Below are 20,493 nucleotides of genomic sequence, written 5' to 3' on the forward strand. Positions count from 1 at the left end.
CTAATGTCTCCAACCAATTACCTGCTTTAGATAGAGGGAACTCTGGATTTTTTGAGATGAAAGTGTCTTGATGAGACTGCTTTGTTAGCCAACAATATGCGTTCGAACATGCCTATAACAAATCTCCTTGGAGTCAAGCTCGACATTATTAACCCATTCTATGATTGCTTCCAATTCACGTGATAGACCCCCCTGCTTTTGCGCGGGAATTCATTCAAGATTTTGAATCCCCTTTAATGATCATTTTTCTATGCATTAGAGATCTCGCAATATCAATACACTACATCATTGCAACCCATTCTGCAGTGTTATTTATAGATTTTCTGAGGAATCTGCACCAGAGCCATTTGATTTGGCCTTTTTTATCTCTAGCAATGCCGCTGGCCCCTAGAAACCCAGTTTCCTTTTAAAAGCTCCATCAAAATTGAACATGGACCAATGCTCCTAAGGAAGATCCTAAGCGCCCACATGCTTTGGAACGAGGATCACCTTAATTAGATTCATAGGGTGAAGGTTGAGGCCCTCCAATGCCCTTATTTCCTCATAATAGTGAACTTGATGAGGGGAGTGAGTCCCAACAACCTCTATCGATGCTCTTTTAATAAATTTCCACAATTGCTCTAGAGCAACCTTTTCCTTGTGAAAACTCTCATATTCTTGGTCTTCATAAGAACAAGGACATAAAGCATAATGCACTTTCGGTATATTTCATAAGAATTCTGCCCCCATTATGTTTTGTAATATTCCTCATATAGGCATCAAGTTTAATAGAATCGGGATAATTTTATGTTTATGACAAATATGACTAAAGGTGTTTTATTGTTTTCTCTAGAGTTACTCTCTAGTATCAAATGCCATTTTAAATGTTTTGTTAGTTTCTTTGGTTTTTATCATGTTATCTTCTTGTACGTTTTGTTGGTCTTATCGTAGCATTGAACATTGTGTGCATTTTCAATATAGTTGCAGATGAAAATGACAACATTTTTTTTAATATTTTTCCAGGATCTTGATCTTACAAAGCCAGCAGTGCGAAGACCTTTTAAACGGCCTGAATTTCAAACAACCACCAATGAAGTCTTGCGGAAAGCAGATTTTAGGGTAACAGACTCCCTTGCATATGTTGCACCTTCTAATTAGAATGTGAATGCAATCTGTGGGTTTTCTTCTTTGAGATGTCCAATGGAAAAGTATAATTTCATAGGGATAATCTTCGATTGTATCATGCCTTCACTAATTATTTTGTAGTTTTATGATTTTAGGGTAACAGACTCCCTTGCATATGTTGCACCTTCTAATTAGAATGTGAATGCAATCTGTGGGTTTTCTTCTTTGAGATGTCCAATGGAAAAGTATGATTTCATAGGGATAATCTTCGATTGTATCATGCCTTCACTAATTATTTTGTAGTTTTATCATATTGGATGTTATATTGAAATTAATAAATGTGTTTATGTGAGATGGAGGTCTATTGAGATGCACAAATAAAAGCTATCGCCTATACATTGACACTGTGGAATTTCTTTTTGTAAGAAATTATATTTGGAAATGAGGACATCCTAATGTAGCAGAGCATCAACTCACGGTGTAAATTCAAATATATTTTCATGATTTATGATGAAGAAAGTTGGGGATAAGGGTGTTCATTGGATTGGAGGCATGCGGACATGATTGTGAAAAAATGAAATGAAATGATATTAATGTCCATTAATGCCTAAACAGGTCTATAGAAGATGGAAAAACGATGATTAACAATAAGTAGTTTCTAGAGAATCTCCATAAAGACAAGAAACTAAAATTATAAAATATATAACCTAGACTAGAGAAAGCGTAGATGATACGATAGAAAAGGAGTGAACCCAAGGGTAAACTGTAGACAATATATGAGAAGAAAAGACTACTACAGGAAGAGAAAGTCACGTAAGTCATGGGTAGAATGGGAGGAACAACAACACTCTAGCCATTGTTATGTGTGAAAAGTGTTGAGAAATCAATATGCTAGTAGATTAGGGTTGGTTCCTGTTACTTGATAATTACTTGTGAATGTTTGTTGGTTTTTATTTCTTTTATTATGTCTTCATCAAGCAATTACCAAAATATAAAGTACATGAAGATCACAAAAGACAAAGAACACAGAGATGTAGGCTCCAAGCCAGGGTAAAAGTAACAAAACCCCACAAGGGGGAAACCCAAACAAATTCTTTTCTTATAGAATCAGATCAAATTGAGATATCCAAGACCCAAAACCAAGATAAAGACTCTCACATAGACACAAGTCAGCCATCCATCAAACCTTCTTCACCAAGTCAAAGTCAATGAAAGTCAACACTGGTCAAACCTCAACAAATCTGGTCAAGTCTCAGAACTCGGACCTGCAACTCGGACATGCAATTTTCAGACCTGCAATTTCAAAGAATCTGCCCCAGAAGCAAGAAAAAATACTCGCAGGTTCTCTCCCTGGACTTCACTCTTTTTTTCCTCCTATTTTGGCATAGAAACTGATGAGAGAGTGATCAAATGAGGTCAAAGGGTCTTCTATATATAGCTCTCCAGGAGGTCGAATAGGTGTCTCTTCTAGGCTGACTTGTCCAGGCAGGGCTGACATGGTCTTTTGGCTGACAAATTGACTCTTTTGACTCAAAATAAAAAATTTCTTTTTCTTACAAATAGTCCAAATGGGACTTTGACCCATGACAATTTTTCTTTTTGACTCAGTAAACCCGAAGCATGGAGAACATGCTTTGACTAAATAATAATAATAATAATAATAATAATGAATGTAATAAATGAACATAATAAATATTTCAATACTATAGTTGAGTTACCTTATGAAGACCGACAACATTTTCAACACTCCCTCTTAACTAGGGAGGTATTCATAATGACACAACAGGATACCGGGATACTCTCAAATTGAAATATTCTCATAAGAAGAGTTTGGATTGATAAGCATCATCATCATCATAACCAACATTGTCAAACATAGCAAGGCCTTGACTGACAAGCTCTATCTCTCCGCTAGATCATAGCACAATGATGAGAAGCATAAATTTGGACACCACCACTGCATCTCTCCAGGCACATACCCTATCCGGATGTTCACCAGGTGTGCCCTCACAAGACTATACTTATCTCAAATACCATATCCTCGAAGAATATAGGTCCTCAAGACTACTCTTATCTTGGATACCTTTCCTCCAGGAGTATCGGTCCCAAATGCTTATCCAATCCTCCATTCTCCCTACCAGTGCCTTCACTAGGCTTATGTTGGAAATACTTAGAGGGGGGTGAATCAATATTTCCTAATTTTTTCACAATTGGTTAGATTCCATTATTTGTTCAGAGCATCAAATCAGAACATAAAACATCACATGAATAATACACGAAAAGTTCATCTCAACAAGCTTTGGTTATGTATGGTTTACATACAACTTTACCAGATGAATTTGGAAAGAAGTACAAGACTCACTAGGGGTTTTACCGACAGGGCTGAAAGGAAGCAAATGCTCCCAGGGTTCCCATACCAGGGACAATGACCCAACTACAACCTACCACTACTGTTGCTGCTACTATCCTCTGCTACTGCTGTTGTTGTTATCCACTGTTTCCACTGCTGCTATTGCTCCCACTCACTACTGCCATTGTTGCTATTGCTGTCACTCACTGTTGTCATTGTTCACAACTGCCACTACTTGGAGCAGAGAAACCCAACATTTAACAGAAAATGATATTTATATATTATTAATGAATAAGATGATGTTACGATTGTGGGAGGCCCCTGGCTTAAATATTGCCTCGGGTACCTCTTGGTGCCTTTGCCTTAATTTAACTAATAATTATTAATTACAGGGATTATTAATTTTTATATAACATTGCCTTCCTCCTGAAAAGATGCTTTGTCCTCAAAGCATACGTAACGATGAGTGTTGTTGACGAAACACTTCTGTCTCCCAAGAAGCTTCTTCTTCTGGTAAGTCCTTCCGCTTGATTAGGTATTCTTTGATTAATTGTGATCACAATTTCTTTTCCCTGATGGAGATCATACCTTCTGGTTCTAGAATAACCCTTCCCTTGTCAGCTAAAGTCGAAAGTGTTGTTTGCACTGATTGATGTTGACCAAGTGCTTTTTTAAGGAAGGATACATGGAAAACGTTGTGAACATGACTTTTATTGAAAAGGCTTAAACTGTATGCTACTTGGATGATCTTTTTGTTGATCTCGTACAGTGCATAAAACTTTGGTGCCAATTTGTTTTTCCCTTCTGTTTTAAGGACAATTGCTTATAAGGCTGGAGTTTAACAAAGACACATTCTCCAACTTCAAATTCTCTCCCGGTTCTGTTTCAGTCAGCTTGCTGCTTCATACGATTCCTTGCATTATTTAGATTTTCTTTTAGAGTTTGGACTACTTTTTGGGTTTCCTCTAACTGGTTTTAATATTGGAAGCTTTGTCTCGATGATAGCAAAGTCCTTCCATTTCGGAGGTTCGTAAACGTACAGAGCTTGAAATGGAGTCGTTTTCGTTGACGCGTGGTAAGTAGAATTGTACCACCATTCAGCGAGATGTAACCATTGAACCCACTTATTTTGTTTGTCTGTGACATAACAACGTAAGTAGGCTTCTAAACATTCATTGACAACCTCTGTTTTGGCCATCCTTTTGAGGATGGTAAGTGTTAGTGTCGGTATCTTCATCCCTCCATCAGTGATCAAATTTCTCTTTTTGCATGCATATTAGGTGTCCCATCCGATCAGCTGCATTCCATTAGGTCATGGATCAACTGATGGTAGTGGTTCATTGTTAATTTCCCTCATGGCATTTACCTACTGGCCTGTTTTCACATGTTTAGGTCATTTACTGTCATTTTGTGTCATTTCATTTGCAAAAGCTAGTTTTAGGGTTTTAGGTCTCACTAGGTCTAGGGTTTGCCACCATGGTCATCCAAAACTCAATAAAAGGTCAGCAGGCACATGAGGAGGTTTTATAAGTTCATAAGATCATAAATTCACTCATGATATGCTCAATAAATGGGTTTTACCTCAAAACTCTGTTTTGAGGTGAAGACATAGTTTTTTTTATTTTTTTATTTTTTTATTTCTATGTACAAAATTTATGTAACCATATATTCACTGATGATATGCTCAATAAATGGTTTTTACCTCAAAACTCTGTTTTGAGGTGAAAATAGAATTTTTTTTTTGTTTTTTGTTTTTTATGTACAAAATTTATGTAAAGCTTCACATCCTGTCTAGCAAAGAATTTTTCATCAGTGGTGGTGATTTATATGTCAAAAACACTAAACCCTAGCTGTCTCCAAATTGTCTTGTAAATTTTGCATAGGGTATTGTCTTTTGTTGTTTTTATTCCCCTTTGATTATCTTTCCACACCCCATGCCCTTTAACTAAAATTCCCTAAACCCCTTTCCCTTTCCCTCTCCCAACATTATTAGCACTCACTTCCCAAACCCCATTTCCATTTACCAAACCCTAATCCTATACTATATTCCCAAACCCTAATTCCCATTTTCTATCCCCTCACTACATCTATTCCATTATCTAAACCCTCCTCTACAGTCATAATATCAGTCATTCCCTCATTTCCCAAAAGAAAAACAACAGTCATTTCCTACATAAATTATTCACCCTCATACTTTTAAAATCTCTTCATACTCATCAATTTTCACTCCAAATTCACAAGCATGGAGACAGACTCAGCATATGAGAGGGATGATGAAACTGTTAGTGATTCTTCCCAAGAAACTCATGTACCAAGGAAACCACATAAAGGAGGGAAAATCATCTGGGAGGAGCCCACCACTCTCACAGAATTACTTGCTTGCCCTCTTGCAGTAACCTGTTTTAAACATCAATCTTGTTATCAGTTTTGTGAAATGGTAGAAAGGGTGAAGTATCATCATGAGCTGGCTAGGTTGTTTGTTCTTCATCTTCACAATGACCAGGTGAACCTTGCTGGTGTCTCTTTCACCTTGACACCTGAAACCATTGCAGCAACAACAGGCATCCCTAATGTAGGTGAACAGTGGAATAAGGGGCAACATGTGGGCAGAGAGCATTATGAGCCTTACATCAAGGCTGGTTATCAGAGGCAAATCAGCAGGGTTTTTCCTTTCAAATACTTGCAGGACACTTATGCTCCTCTCATGAAACTCATCATCAAGTATTTCACCTGTGAAGGGAGGTTTTCTCGTCTGTATACCTACCATGTCAGATTGTTGATGCATTTCACAAGAGTGAGGATGATGAACCTCCCATACTTTATCTGCAGGAATATTGAGAAGACGACTCTATATGTGCAAAGGAAACCTTTTCCTCAGCAGTTCAACAACATTTACCACTTCTCAATGATTAAAATTGTTGTCTTGCATTAGCCAAGCTTGCTGAACAAACCATGGGATACCTTCATTGCACATGAGATTTTCAAAGGCCCTTAGGTGATTCCATCGGTGCTTCAAGAGGAAGGAGGGCCTTCAAGACAGCCAAATGTTCATGAGACTGAAACTACAGCTGTGCCAGTGTTTGTCACTTATGAAAAAGGCACCAAGAGACTTTTTGCTACTGCCAAATGAGTACTATCTTCACTAGGGGTGGAAGGGGTCTCATTTTCTTCACCGGATCACAGGCAAATGCTATCACTTATGAAAAAGGCACCAAGAGACTTTTTGCTACTGCCAAATGAGTACTATCTTCACTAGGGCTGGAAGGGGTCTCATTTTCTTCACCGGATACCAGGGGTGAAAAGGGCTTTGCCTTCTTCTTCAGCTGAACAGGTATAGGACAAAGACAAAGGAAAGCAACAGGTGCATGATGAAGGCCCTACTGAAGGGCAAGACAGATTTTGTCTTGGTTGAGGAGGATGACATTGATTTGGGCCCTCAAAGCTCAAGACTCAAAGATATGATCATCAAAGAAAAGGAGGCGGAAATCCAAGCCTTGTCACTTGACCTTGAGAGGGCCAAATGGATCATTAGCTTTCTTGAGCAGGAGAACAAACAACTAGAGGACAAACAAGCTATTATGGAGTTGCAAACAATTAGAGAAAACATGCAAGCGACAAAAAGAAGAAAAATCAAAATGACACCCCTTGAGCAAGAAATTGAGGTTGACCGGGAATCATGGTTAGAGAGGACAAACATTCACTCGAAGAAATTGTTTGAGAAAGCTAACAAAGAGAAGAAAATGTTGCGCCATATGGCCTATCACTACTTAACCCGGAATAAAATTTGCAAAACAAGGGTGAAGAGGTTAAAGGCGAAACTAAAGAGAGCTTTGAGAAGCAAAAAAGAGAAAGACAAGCTCAAGATCTTGGCTGAAGCATCATTGGCCCAACATAGCACATAAAAAGGATCACTCATGCCAAATTTCAAGAAATTTGGTGAAGTTTTTGTCATTTTTGAAATTTTTGAAGCAAAAAATAGGTTTTTTCAGTAGGTGCGCAGCACTACCGGCCCTGCGCTTTTGATGGGGGCCTCCATTTGCAAAAAAGTTTACATTTTTGGAATTAGCATGAAAAGTTATGCATGCTCAGAAATGGCTGAGAAATTTTGACAAGTTCTGGACCTCCAAAAGGGCCAAAAACACCCAAAAAGTGCCCTCTCTGCCACTTTTTTGCCACACAGGAAGCAGTCTTGGGAGATTCCATTTTTGGAGGGGCAAATGGACTCCAAATCAAAAAATTCAAGTTGTCCCAGAAAGTAGACTCACCAAGCTTTCCAATGAGCTATTCTGCACCTGATTTGGACATCGGGAGGCCTTCCAAAAGTGGTCTTGAAAAAGCGCTGCGCATAGGAGAAATTTTGCCAGTTTTGCCTGTTTGTTCAAAATTCGCCCAGTTTAGCTGTCAGTTGACTTTTTCTTCTCTCTTTGGTAAATTAATGATGTAATATGATGTGATATGATGTACTATGATGTAAATATGATGAAAAATGACTTGGGGTAGATACATCAGTTAGAATTGGTTGGAGGATAAATGAATCAGTTTCAATAAATTTAGAAGCAAGCTGTTCCAATGCCTATTTTGTAGTTCTTAGTTTAGATGTTGTTGAAACAGCTCCTTGACTCATGGATTCGACCCCTGATGGCTAGCATAGGTGGTTTGATGCCTATATCTTGTACTTTCTTAGTCATTTGTCAAGGTTGGACTCTTGTGGATGCATTGAGCTACTTTGTAAATCACTTCTGCAGTTTGGCAAGGAAATGAACCAGGGTTTTGCAGCATTTTGTGGGATTCTTGTGGTAATGTGAATTAGCATTGTTTTCTCCTCTGTTATTTAGTTTATCTTATGTGTATATGTGCCATCATCTATCTTTTTCTGCATAACTAAATGAATCAAGATTAAAGGGTGGAATCCATTGGTGTTTCAGTGCTCTGCCTTGGGGTTTATTTAGTTCTAAATGTTTTCTGCTGTTTGAAGAGGACTCATGAAACTTGCATGCCTTCTTCAACTCCTCACCAGTCTTTAGACTCACCATCACATTCATTTCAAAGTGCTAAAACACTTGCCTACCTCGCCCCACAGAAACCTCTGCAAATCTGAGTTGATTTCCCGGACCCAAAGCTACCTTCCTCATCTGATCCAGCAACCAACCATTAAAATCAATCAAAATCATCTCAGGCCTTATTTGCCATATTTTCTTTGAGATTGATAAGGAGAGATCCCTCTCCCGACTTGGTAGGGCTAGCTACTAGGTTAAGTGTGGTTTGATGTTACCCTAGACCTGCCTTTCTCAACTTGAGGTAGATTTAGGCTATAACAGTAAGTTGAACTCATGTTCAGGTAAGTTCCTATATGTTTGAAAAATTCCTTCCAAAAATTATGCTTAAATTTGGCATCTCTATCACTCACAATGACCTTGGGAAATCCATGCAATTTGTAAACATTTTTGCAAAATATCTCAACGATTTGTTTTGTCGAGTCTGATTTCCTCATTGCAATAAAGTGAGCATACTTGGTGAGTCTGTCGACTACTACAAGAATTTTATCCTTACCATCAGACACAGGTAAACCTTCAACATAGTCCATTGATATTTCCTCCCATTTCTGATTCGGGATTTTTAAGGCATGAAGTAGTCGAGGTGTCGTAATATTTTCATTTTTATTCCTCTGGCACTTATCACATTCGACCACATATTTTTGAATGTCATTACTCATTCCCTTCCAAAAGAATGGCTGGTGTGCGTTATAGTAGGTTTTAAAGAATCCTACATGTCCGACTGACAGTGAATCATGCAACTCTTTGAGAACCTTGGCTTTAAATTTGGAATTTGCATTTAGATAAATTCTTCCCTTGTACCATAGAATATCGTTCTTCCATTCAAATTTTGAATTCTGAGGAAAATTATTGATTATAGCACTTGTTTCAACTTTCTGGGTCTTTTGCATATTCACTTCGAATCACATTAAGCCATTTGGCACAACCCCTGAAACTACAAGTAATGATGGTTCTTCATCTTTCCTCTACAAAGTATCAGCTACAACGTTATCTTTCCCTTTCTTATGTAATATATCCATGTCAAAGGTAGCGATTTTTTATATCCATTTTTGTTGTTCTGTAGATAGTGTTTTTTGCTAGAGGAGATACTGAAGACTATTATGATCTGTTCATATTAAGAACTTGCGCCCTAAGAGATATTGTCTCCATTTGGCTAATGTGTGCATAATAGCAAGCATTTCCTTGTTGTATGTAGACTTGGGACGTTCTTGCTTATTGAGATTCCTGCTTTCAAACGCGATTGGGTGACCATCCTGCATTAGTACTACTCCTATGCCAAAATCTGAGGCATCACATTCAATTACAAATGGTTTTGAGAAATCTGGAGTTGCCAATACAGGGGCATTAGACATAACTTCCTTTAAGTCGTAAAAACATTTTTGTGCTTCATCATTCCATCGAAATGAGTTCTTCTTTAGAAGGCTCGATAGGGGTGCAGTTATAAGGGTATAGTTTTTAATAAATCTTCGGTAATACCCAGTCAATCCTAAGAATCCTCTTAGCTTGGAGATATTAACTGGTTTGGGCCATTCCCTTATAGCCTTGATCTTATTAGGATCTACTTTTACTCCTTTGGATATTATATTTCTGAGATATTCTACTTCTTCATTCCCAAAAGTGCATTTGGACTTCCTGGCATAGAACTGATGTTTTTCTAATATAGTAAGAACTTGTTCCATGTTTTATTGTAAATTAGAATGTCAACAAAAAATACTAACACAAACTTCCTTAGATATGGACGGAATAACTCGTTCATAGTATCTTGGAATGTTGCCGGTGCATTGGTTAAACCAAAAAGCATTACTTTAAACTCGTAATGACCTTCATGTGTTTAGAATGCAGTTTTTGCTACGTCTTCCAACCTTATTCTGATTTGGTAAAACCCTGACCTTAAGTCCAATTTTAAGAATTATTTAGTGCCATGTACTTCATCCAATATTCAACGATAAAAGGAATTGGAAACTTGTTTTGAATTGTTATTTTGTTTAGTCGATAATCGATTCATAATCTGAACGATCCGTCTTTCTTTCGAACTAATACAACTGGAGCAACATACGAACTTTTACTTTTTGTGATGATGCCACACTTTAAAAGATCTTGGACTAATCTCTCAATTTCAGTTTTTTGATGATGTGGATATCGATACAGTTTGATGTTGATGGTATTTGATCCTGCTTTGACTTCTATTGTATGCTCGATTTCTCTTTTAGGAGGCATCTTCATCGGAAGGTCTTGGAATACTTTTTCGTGCTTTTGAATTAGCTCTTTGACTTCTGGTGCTTCTTCATTAACCAAATTCGAAGTTAACATTTCTAATTGATGACACTACTACATAAGTTGGCGCTTCCTTCTGAATCATTTTCATCATTTGAGATGATGATACAATTTGGTTCTCCGATGGCTAGAACCCATATTTGTATTTTTTCCCTTCCCATTTAAATTTTATAAATTGCTTTTGATGGTTGGCAGAGTAAAGTATCGAGGGTTTGTAGCCATTGAATACCTAAGACCACATCCAGTCCTCCTAATGGTACAGTGTAGAACGAAGATTCTAAATGAAATTCTTGAATCTGCAATTTGACTTTATGGCATTTCCCTACCTTTTCAATTTTCTTACCATCAACTACCATAACCTTCATGTTGGGCATGGGAAATGTGAAAATTTTGAGTCTCTTCGCCATGGTTGAGTCCAAAAAATTGTGGGTGCTACTTGTTATAGTTGATAATGATACTCGCGGAATGCTCTCGTCATCTAGTTTTGGAGAGAATTTCAGGGAATCTTCGATTTCCTCTAGGTTTGATTCATCACTGTCTGAATCATTAGTTGCTTCACACTTATACACGTTCTTGGTCTCTTTTCCTTTAGCACACCTATGTTTTGGGTCCCATTTTTTGCCACAACGTTTGCACTCTCCCTCTTTCATTCTTTGCATTTCCACGTTAGTTTTTTCTCCTTCATGGAAATGTGGTGGAACATATTTTGTGTTATCCGTGTTCGTGGCTTGGGAAAATCTTCGTCTCGAATATGCTCTTTCAACCTTTAGCCAATGCATTTTTTCGTGCTTCTTTTCAGCAACTTTTTCCTTCTGTTTGGTTACCTCTATAGAAGGCTCAAGCTCAACCTGGATATAGGGTTTAAGTCCCGTGATGTATGACTAAATTAGACGAGTTTCTGATAATCCAGGTACTCGTGTGGCCAAAGTTTCCCATTCTCAAGTGTATTCGTTCACATCTCTTTTTTGTTGCAATTTGGTGAGTGTTGAGAAGAACTCTTATTCCTTGACACCTTGGAACCTTTTAAAGAACCCATTTTTGAATTTCCTCCAACTCATAACAAGTGTCATCTTTTTCCAGCACATATACCAATTATATGCTTCGCCTTCCATTTGCATGGAAGCATGCCTAATCTTTTCGTCATCATTGTTAATACCGTAAATCTCGAAATATTCTTCTGCTTTATTGAACCAAGTAATGCTGCATTTTTCGTTACTGTCAAATTTGGATAACTCAAGTTTTGCTCTTTGTTGGTATGTAGTTATCGATAGGGCGAATAAAATGTGTTGATTTGAAAACGACATATTGGTGTATGGGTTCCAGAGCTGCTTATTTTGAACATTTGTGTTACTATTTTCTTGATTAAGCATGGAAGATGTCTTTGGAGACTCGAGTTTCTCATGTGAGTTTGACGATTTTGACGAATCTGGAGAATTGAGATGTTGAGTAGCCCCATTATTCTAGGGTATTTGATCGGGCGTAATGTTCATACTGTCACAAATACAAGTCAACATCACCATTGCTTGATCTACCTTATTTGAAAGGTCTGCCTGAGCCTTTTTAAATTCATTCTTGTTCTGCTTGAGCTGACTCTCTATTCTCTTTGTTGTGTCCTGGAGCGCTTCGATTTTTTTGCTAGCTTGAGCTGACTCTCTATTCTTTTTGTTGTGTCCTGGAGCACTTCGATTTTTTTGATATGTCTGGTCACCTTAGCGTCAAGATCTATCAATTTTATACTGAAATCGACCATCGACATTGATGAAGACATCGATCGGGTTTGAGGTGGAGTATATTTATCCGGCTTAACTCTTTTTCTTAACTTGATCCTATCTTTTTTTTTATAGAAAAACATCCATTTTAAAAAAAATAATTAGATTAAATTAATTAATTTAATTATATATATTTTAGATATGTAATATATATTTTAATTTAATAATCTAATATATATGTGTGTGTGTGTGTGTGTATGACTAAATTTATAATAAAATTATATAATGTTTATATAAATATTAATTAAAATTTATATAATCACTATATAATAAAATTATATAGGGCATAAATTTGGAAATAACTTATACGGTATAAGTGAAAGTTAGTTGGGGGAATACGGACAACGAAAATTACAATTAGAATGGATGGCAGAAATACTGACAACGAAAATTACAACAATGGAAGAACGATCGGGTTGGTGGGAAGACGTGGGGAATTGGTGGATGATAAATGGATTCAGGACAGCAAAGCGGAATGGTGACAAGTGGAATGTGAATCGGTGGTAATTGGCAGATCAAGAGTTGAGGAGAGAACAACGGATCGGGAGTTGAGGTGGTGACTAGAGGAGAGAATCGGTGGTGAATGGTGGTCGGGCAACGGGGAAACAAGAAGGGACAAACAACAAACAAGCGAGGGCATAAAGTGTAGGCGAAACAAAGAGACATATGATTAGCAGTGACAACAGATGTACGATTAGCAGCGGCAACTGAGGATGTGACCTAGCTCTGATACTAAATGAAGCAGAGAAACCCAACATTTAACAAAAAATGATATGTATATATTATTAATGAATAAGATGATCTTGCAATTGTGGGAGGCCCTTGGCTTAAATACTGCCTCGGGTGCCTCTTGGTGAATGGGCATGATCTTTGATCACACCCTTTGCCTTAATTTAACTCATAACTACAGGGGTAATTAATTTTTATATAACTCTACTACTCACTGCTGACATAGTCGTCTATTGTTGCCACTGCACTTCAACTACTGCCATACATCTCAGTGCCATGCATCACAACAACACAACTGTGATAGAGGCATTGTCGTAATGAGAACACTTCACAAGTCATGTCATACATTAACATTGTAAGTTCTCATCACTGCAAACATCATTAGGTCATTGCCATAATAGGTCAATCACTGCATTCATACTAATACTGTCACAACTATCACAAAGATCATTGTCAGGGAAACACTGTAACAATCATGAATATCATAGAAGAACTGTCATGACACTACTATCATAGTCATACAACACCACTGTCATACTATCACAATATCACTGTTATCATCATGCCATACATCATAGTCACTTCCATAAAAGGGGTCTTCCTCACAATCTTTTTGCCATATCAAGGGATATTGTAGTATTAAACACTGTCATGTGCCAAGGTAACTGTAATGGGAACTGTTATCAAGTCAAGATTATTGTGACTGCTATACAACATGTTCACTGTCATATATCACACTAACATTAGGTCCGTGTGTTGTCATATCATTTGGTCACTGTCATGTCATAGTCAAGAATTATTGTCATCACAAGAATTACTATCATCCATGCCTACCATACATCTGTTATACATCACACAATCTGCCACTGTTAACAAGGTCTAGCTACAGATGATGACAATTCTGCAGTACTTCTTTGTATCATATAATAACCCAAGCTATCCTAACTGTTAATTATGTAGCAACTATTACAAGTTATGGACAATTATCTAGGTCGTTGCCTTCAATTGAGTTGCTTCAGGCACCTTTCCTGGAACTTATATGAGGTAGGCTCCTTAGAAAATATGTGCTGAGAGTTGGCTGATCCAATCAAGGACTATCCCCAAACGCTCGATGAGAACCTGAGAGATCTTCTGCAAAAATTAGATCAACCATCAAAACAAGTAGACAAATTGATAGATCTGGCTAGTAAGAACCTTAGATTATTGGATTTGGGAGTGGAGTTGGACTCATACTCCTCAGATCTGATAGATCTACAACATTTTTGCATAGATCTGTAAAGTTTTTAGATCTGAAATGTTTCTAACTTTGGTTTTTGTAGTTTATTTATTTTTGTGTATGTGGGTTCTGGGTATTTTTGTTTTTTGTTTTTGCATGCGCACATCTGAAAGAGAAGTTTAATTTGAAGGCAGATCTAGACCATGGAGGGCAAGATCTAGTCTCAATACCATTTTGTAGGGATATTATTCAAGATTATTTTCAGTCTGAGGGTTTCAAATTCAGATCTCAGGTTTTTCTAAGAACAAATCTTTAAAGAAGAAATATCTTGACTTAGAATTTAAAATTTTGGCCAATTTTATTTTTATTTTATTTTTATAAATTTACGGGATTCTTGGGCTACCATTTTCTACTGCGTTTTTCTTCTTCTCTCTGGAAAAATTCGAATTTTTAACACTCCTCTGTCAGTTGCATTTTTCCTTTTCTTCAGCTCCCTTTTGCCTGTTGCGTTTTACTTTTTCTTCTATTTTCTTTTGCGTTTTTTCTTTCTTCCCCCAGCGCTCTGCGTCCTTCATTTTCTCCCTATTGCGTGTTGATCTCTCCTTGTTGCTTCCTTGAACCTTCATGCAAATTTCCCTCACTGCCTCCTCGCTGCCCGATCTTGCAGACCTGTCCGCGTGCGCTCTTCCTTGTTGCCTCACAGTCCCAGCTTCCCCTCTGTGTTCTCCCTCGAGCTCGCTGACTCAGCTCCCTCTACTGCTGCTTGCACTAATCCTCGCTCCTCCTTTTGCGTCGCTGCCATCACTCCCTCACCCTTGAGCCAACATCCTTCACACGTGTTCCTTTGCCATTTCCCTGTCGTGAGCTCCCTCCTCTTAGCTGCCACCAACATGCATACAACATTCAATTTTTTTTTTTTCTTTTTACTTTGTTTTTATTTCATTAGGGTTAGGCTTCTAACAAAATAATTAAATTCGATTTTTTTTTTTGAATTTGCTTCAATTTTTTTGAATTTTTTGGTTTTTTTTTTTGTTTAATTAAAAAGAAAAAATTTGGATTTTGATTTCTTTTAGCATGACTTTGATTTCTTTTTAGAAATTGAATTTTTTTGTTTTGATTTTCTATGACATTTTGATTTTGTTTGACAAAAAAAAAATTTAAAAAGTTTTGTTTTCCATTTTTTAATGTGGCTTTTTGATGCTTCTAAAGAATTAAATCAAAAGAAAGCTTTGTGCTTAATTTTTATTAAGCCTTTTGATTTTTTACTTTTGTCAGATTAAAAAACTTAATTAATCATTCGCCATATTAAAATCATTTTTCATGAACCTTAACACATTAAAATTGCCAAGGGGATAATATAAGCTTTTATCTAAAGTTCCTTCTTGGGGTTTTTGTGTTAGGGGTTTAGGACTTTAAAATTTTGAAGGGAAAAATTTTGTGAGTTAACATTTTTAACTTTCTCTATGGTCAAAACCAATGTGAAAAAGTCGAAGTTGGGATTAATTCGGCAAGGGTCCAAAAGTTGAAAAACTCATTAAAGTCTGGAGTTTTTTGAAAAAGGCGGCAAAATTAAAAAAATACAAAAATCTTCATTTTTCTTTTAACATGTAGAGTATCCATAACATCAAATAAATGCATTTCCACATAAACATGTAAAGAAAGCTAATATATAATATGTATATGAAGTCTAGTGCTACATCACATATCAAAATAGTGAATCAACACCTGAATCTCGAGTCCTGTCTGAGTCTCAACTCTCAAGAGTCAAAATATCAACAAAAAATATAATAAATGTATATCATGAGTCATTTAAAAGTCATAAAGTAATCACTCACTGAGATCCTCTTCCCCTTTTATGGGAATAGGGAATGGCTTTGCCTTTTCCCTTAGAAGAAGAAGGCCCTGCCCCTGGCGATACAAATGGACTCAATCATCCTCTAGAAGCCGATGGAAGAGGTGGCCTCTGTCCTATGCTGCTGTTGCCCATCCTAGATGGTGTCACCTTCTCCTCATCATCCTTGACTAGCTCTGCCTCTTGACCTTGATGTTGCTCCTCCTCCTCTACCTCTGGTTCTCCCTCCCCTGCAACTGCTACATCTTCTAGATCCACAGCTAACCAATCCGGGATCGAGTCCATGATCGGCCTCTCAGTCTCGACCCTCCATGCAGCGGTGGTATCAATATTGTCCAATGAGATGGCTTCCACATCAGTAGGTGTCTGAAGTTGTCTCACCCACAATCGAAGATTGTAGTAGACGTAGACCATGTCATTGAGGCATTGGAACTCCAATCTGTATTAGGGTCATAGATTGTAAATTAGTACTTAGAAAATTTAAATATTAAAAATAATCAAATGAATTCAAAAAATTTAATTTGAATTTTTTTACTTGTTGCGCTTTTTGCTGTGTATTTTGTCAAATACACTCTAGTTGCGCTCACATCCAGAGGAACTGCATGTTTGGCTAGCATCGAATGGCAATCTTTTGGAGATGGGGTACTCTGGCACCATATATTGTCCACCAGGCATCTACAAGTTAAAATGAGAAACATAAAAAAACATTGAAATTCTAGACTTGAAAGGTTGAAACAAACTAAAGCTTACCTGGCATTTTGGTCATCCTATTCTTAATAGCCATGGTAAAACCAAATGTGCCACCTCCCATCTTATAGACCTCCATTTCTTTAGAAATACCTTCACCTTCTTGCTCATATGACACCATCCTCTCAACAGAAGTGAAGAATCCATCCATCACCTCGACATCAAATCTGAAACCACAGGCGTAAGAAAATGCGGGGTTGATGTAGATACCTGCAGCATGAATGGGGCGATGGAGGGTATTGTTCCATTGCTCATCAATCACTCTCCATATGACTTGTTGTTTCTCTAACCCCTCGTCTCCCTTATCTTCATAATAAGCACGAATGGATTCTTTGGCCGTATCCATGGCCTCATACAAGTAGCCCATTGCGGGCTTGTCTCCATCAACCAACCGAAGAACCCTTACCAAAGGTTTTGAAATGGCACACACCTCCTCTACTCCTACCCAAAAGCTTTGGTCGTATGAAACTAGTTTGCATATGCCCTCTCCCTCTGGTTTGCAGCTAATAGATAAAGCACACCAATCCGCTGAAAGAAACATGCTCTTCACATCCCACATAGAATTCAACAGAGACTGAAGAGATATGAAAGTAGTGGCAAATCGTGTAATGGAAGGACGCACCAACTCTTTGTTTTTGGTGTATTTTATCATCAAGCTAAGCACAGATGTATGATTATATATAAATTTTGTTATGCTCCTGGATGATTCAACAATATCCCTCACAATAGGAATCTTACCTATATCCTCCAACATCAAGTCAATGCAATGAGTAGCACAAGGTATCCAAAACAAGTTAGGATACCTCTCCATAAGCAACTTTCCAGCTGCAACATAATTTGCAGCATTGTCTGTTATGACTTGGACAACATTGCTTGGGCCTACTTCCTGAATGAATAGGTCCAACAACTCACATAATGTACGTGCATCTTTAATGTGTGCAGATGCATCAACAGATTTCATAAACATTGTCCCCTTGGGACAACTAACCAAGAAGTTAAGAAGTGTCCTACCTTTCTGGTCAGTCCAACCATCTGACATGACTGTGCATCCAATTTGTTCCCATGATGCCCTAAACTCCTCCAATCTAGAAGTATAATCAGTCTTTTCATCTTGAAGAAGAGGCCCTCTCAATTCTGCAAAGGTGGGGGCTTTGTACCCTGGGCCAATGACAACAACAACATCAAACATAAGCTGGTAGAATGGTTTTTCTTGGCAATGTTGAAAGGAACATCACTCCATAGAAGACACTTGCTGACCAACCTGTCAGCTTCTGCCTTTTCCTTTTTTTGAAGTGTTGATTTGATGCCAGGTTGTGTACCAGCTGTGGTTCTAAGAACAAAAAGAGATGAGATAGATGAGGGGTTGAGACATATGGGTGAGGAAAGTGATGCTGAAGAAGCACTGCCACTCTCAATTCCCTCCACTCTTGAGGCCCCTACAAGTTGGAATTTTAGTGCTGCCCTGGTGTCTTTTCCCTCCTCTTTATCCATCAATGATTGAATGGCCCGTCGGATGATTTCTGGAGTTGTATTTGGGCAAAGGTCAACATTTTCCCCAAATGGAATTTTAATATGTTGATACCTCCTGATGTATGCCACACAACTTGCAAGTCAAATACATTCTATTGATCCCCCCAGATTTGTGTATAGTATCAGGTTCACCATATTCCCACATAGCGTCCAAAAGCCTTGGCATTTTGTTTTAAACTTTGAACTTGAATTTAAACCTGGGCACAAATTTTTTTTGAAACAAATTAAAAATTTCCCATCACATAAGAAGCAAACACAAATGCAATAGTTGATTTTAGATTTTAAATGCCTCTTCTCAGTCGCTTGAAAACACTCAGATTTAGTAAACAAGGGTTTGATTTTTTTTCATTTTATTCTTGAAAGTTGAAGTTTTGCTTCAATCTAGATTCTAAACATTGTTTCCCTTTCAAAATTCTAGGCAAAAATAAGATATAAACAAACTAATAGAATTTTAGAGAAGTATAGAAAGATTTAAGAAATCATTTGTGTAAAAAAAACTAAGAGAGAAATTAAAATACATATCTAGCAGCAACAATTCGACATTTTGAATCTCCCACGTTAAGCAGTGGACAAATCTCCAAATCCCCACCACAAACTCACAAATATTCTCCTCTAGGGCAATGGCAAACAACTATGAATCTCCACAAAGCTGAATGGGAGAAAAAACAGAAGAAAATGATATCAGTTTCTACCTTTTCGGCCTCTTTATCCGCGGCCTGGGAGGGTGACTGAATTTTTGGGTCAACTCCCGATTAAATCGGGCATATAATGATTAAATCACGATTTTTTTCCTTTCTGAAAAAGTATCGTTTAGTTGAAAAATTCGCATTTTTAGGATTAAATTGCGATTTTTGCAGACTTTTTCCACATTGGTCAAAACACATTTAAATATTTTTTAAATCATCTCTAAAGTTTGACTATAGGAAAGCAAGACTTTTTTATGGATTTGCGTCACTTAAGAAAAATCATTTTATTTTTGGAATTGTTTGAAGTATCTAGCATTTGAATTTCATGATTCTACATGGTATTGAATTTCTAAATTTAATTGCTAAAGTATTTGCATGCTAAGGTTTTGAGCATTTTCTTATGCTTGACATCTATTGAGATTGCTCGTCGTTAAAGTATTTCTAAGTGTGGTTTAATTTCTTGAATTATTGGATATTTATTGCTTATCTTTTGAGAATTCTTCAAGTAATTTTTAAATACTTTTTCATGGAACTGTGGTAAATTGCATATCTTTCGTTTCTTAAACTGAGTATTTTTTTTTTTATGGCATTTATTGGCATTGATATTAAATTATGAAGAAACTTTTATCCTCTTTGAGCAATAATTGTATTAAAAAGATTTGAAGTAAGCTTGTTGTTTAATTGTGATGTTGCTGAGAAGTTTATCTTTCAGTCTTTGTCTAGTGAAGTGAACATTTCATTTGGGTGATTAAGGGCTTTGATAGATCGTGACATAATTGCTTTTAATCCTTGAATCTAACTTCATTTCATCTTATAATCGTCTCGTGCATTTGCATATTAAGTTAGTTCTGCATAATTAAAATTTACTTCCAAGCATAAGCTTGGTCGATAGAGAAATAGGTATCCATCCATCTTTGCTTGAGAAGCCTGCTTTTAATAGTTCTTATAACGTTGACCTTGCAGTCGTCAGAGCCACAACTCTCTACAGTGTTGGAGGCACCGAGTATGTTAGATTTTCAGGAGAGGTATTGTTAATCACACTTTAGTGTGCTTCACCTTATCTTCTCTCTGCCAATTACTATGAAATCAGGCTTAATATAGAAAGGATCGAAGGGTGAAAAATTAGATAGGCATTTAACAAAAATTAACCAAGTTTCCTGCATCTCACATTATCTTTAGGAT

General features: G+C 37.2%; 1 protein-coding gene across 1 annotated transcript in view; it reads left to right on the forward strand.

The window, feature by feature from the left end:
* The window catches only part of LOC149259028 (Ribosomal protein S18), a 193,286-nt gene that overhangs the window by 120,425 nt on the left and 52,368 nt on the right, over nt 1-20,493 (forward strand). The window contains exon 5 of the mRNA XM_089417194.1: nt 1,003-1,098. Within this exon, the coding sequence (XP_089273320.1) occupies nt 1,003-1,098 (96 nt within the window). The remainder of the gene's footprint in view (nt 1-1,002; nt 1,099-20,493) is intronic.

Source organism: Pinus tabuliformis, chromosome 6 (assembly GCF_031772625.1).
Source record: "Pinus tabuliformis cultivar Carrire ecotype Pingquan chromosome 6, CPIR1, whole genome shotgun sequence".
Taxonomy (NCBI): Eukaryota; Viridiplantae; Streptophyta; class Pinopsida; order Pinales; family Pinaceae; genus Pinus; species Pinus tabuliformis.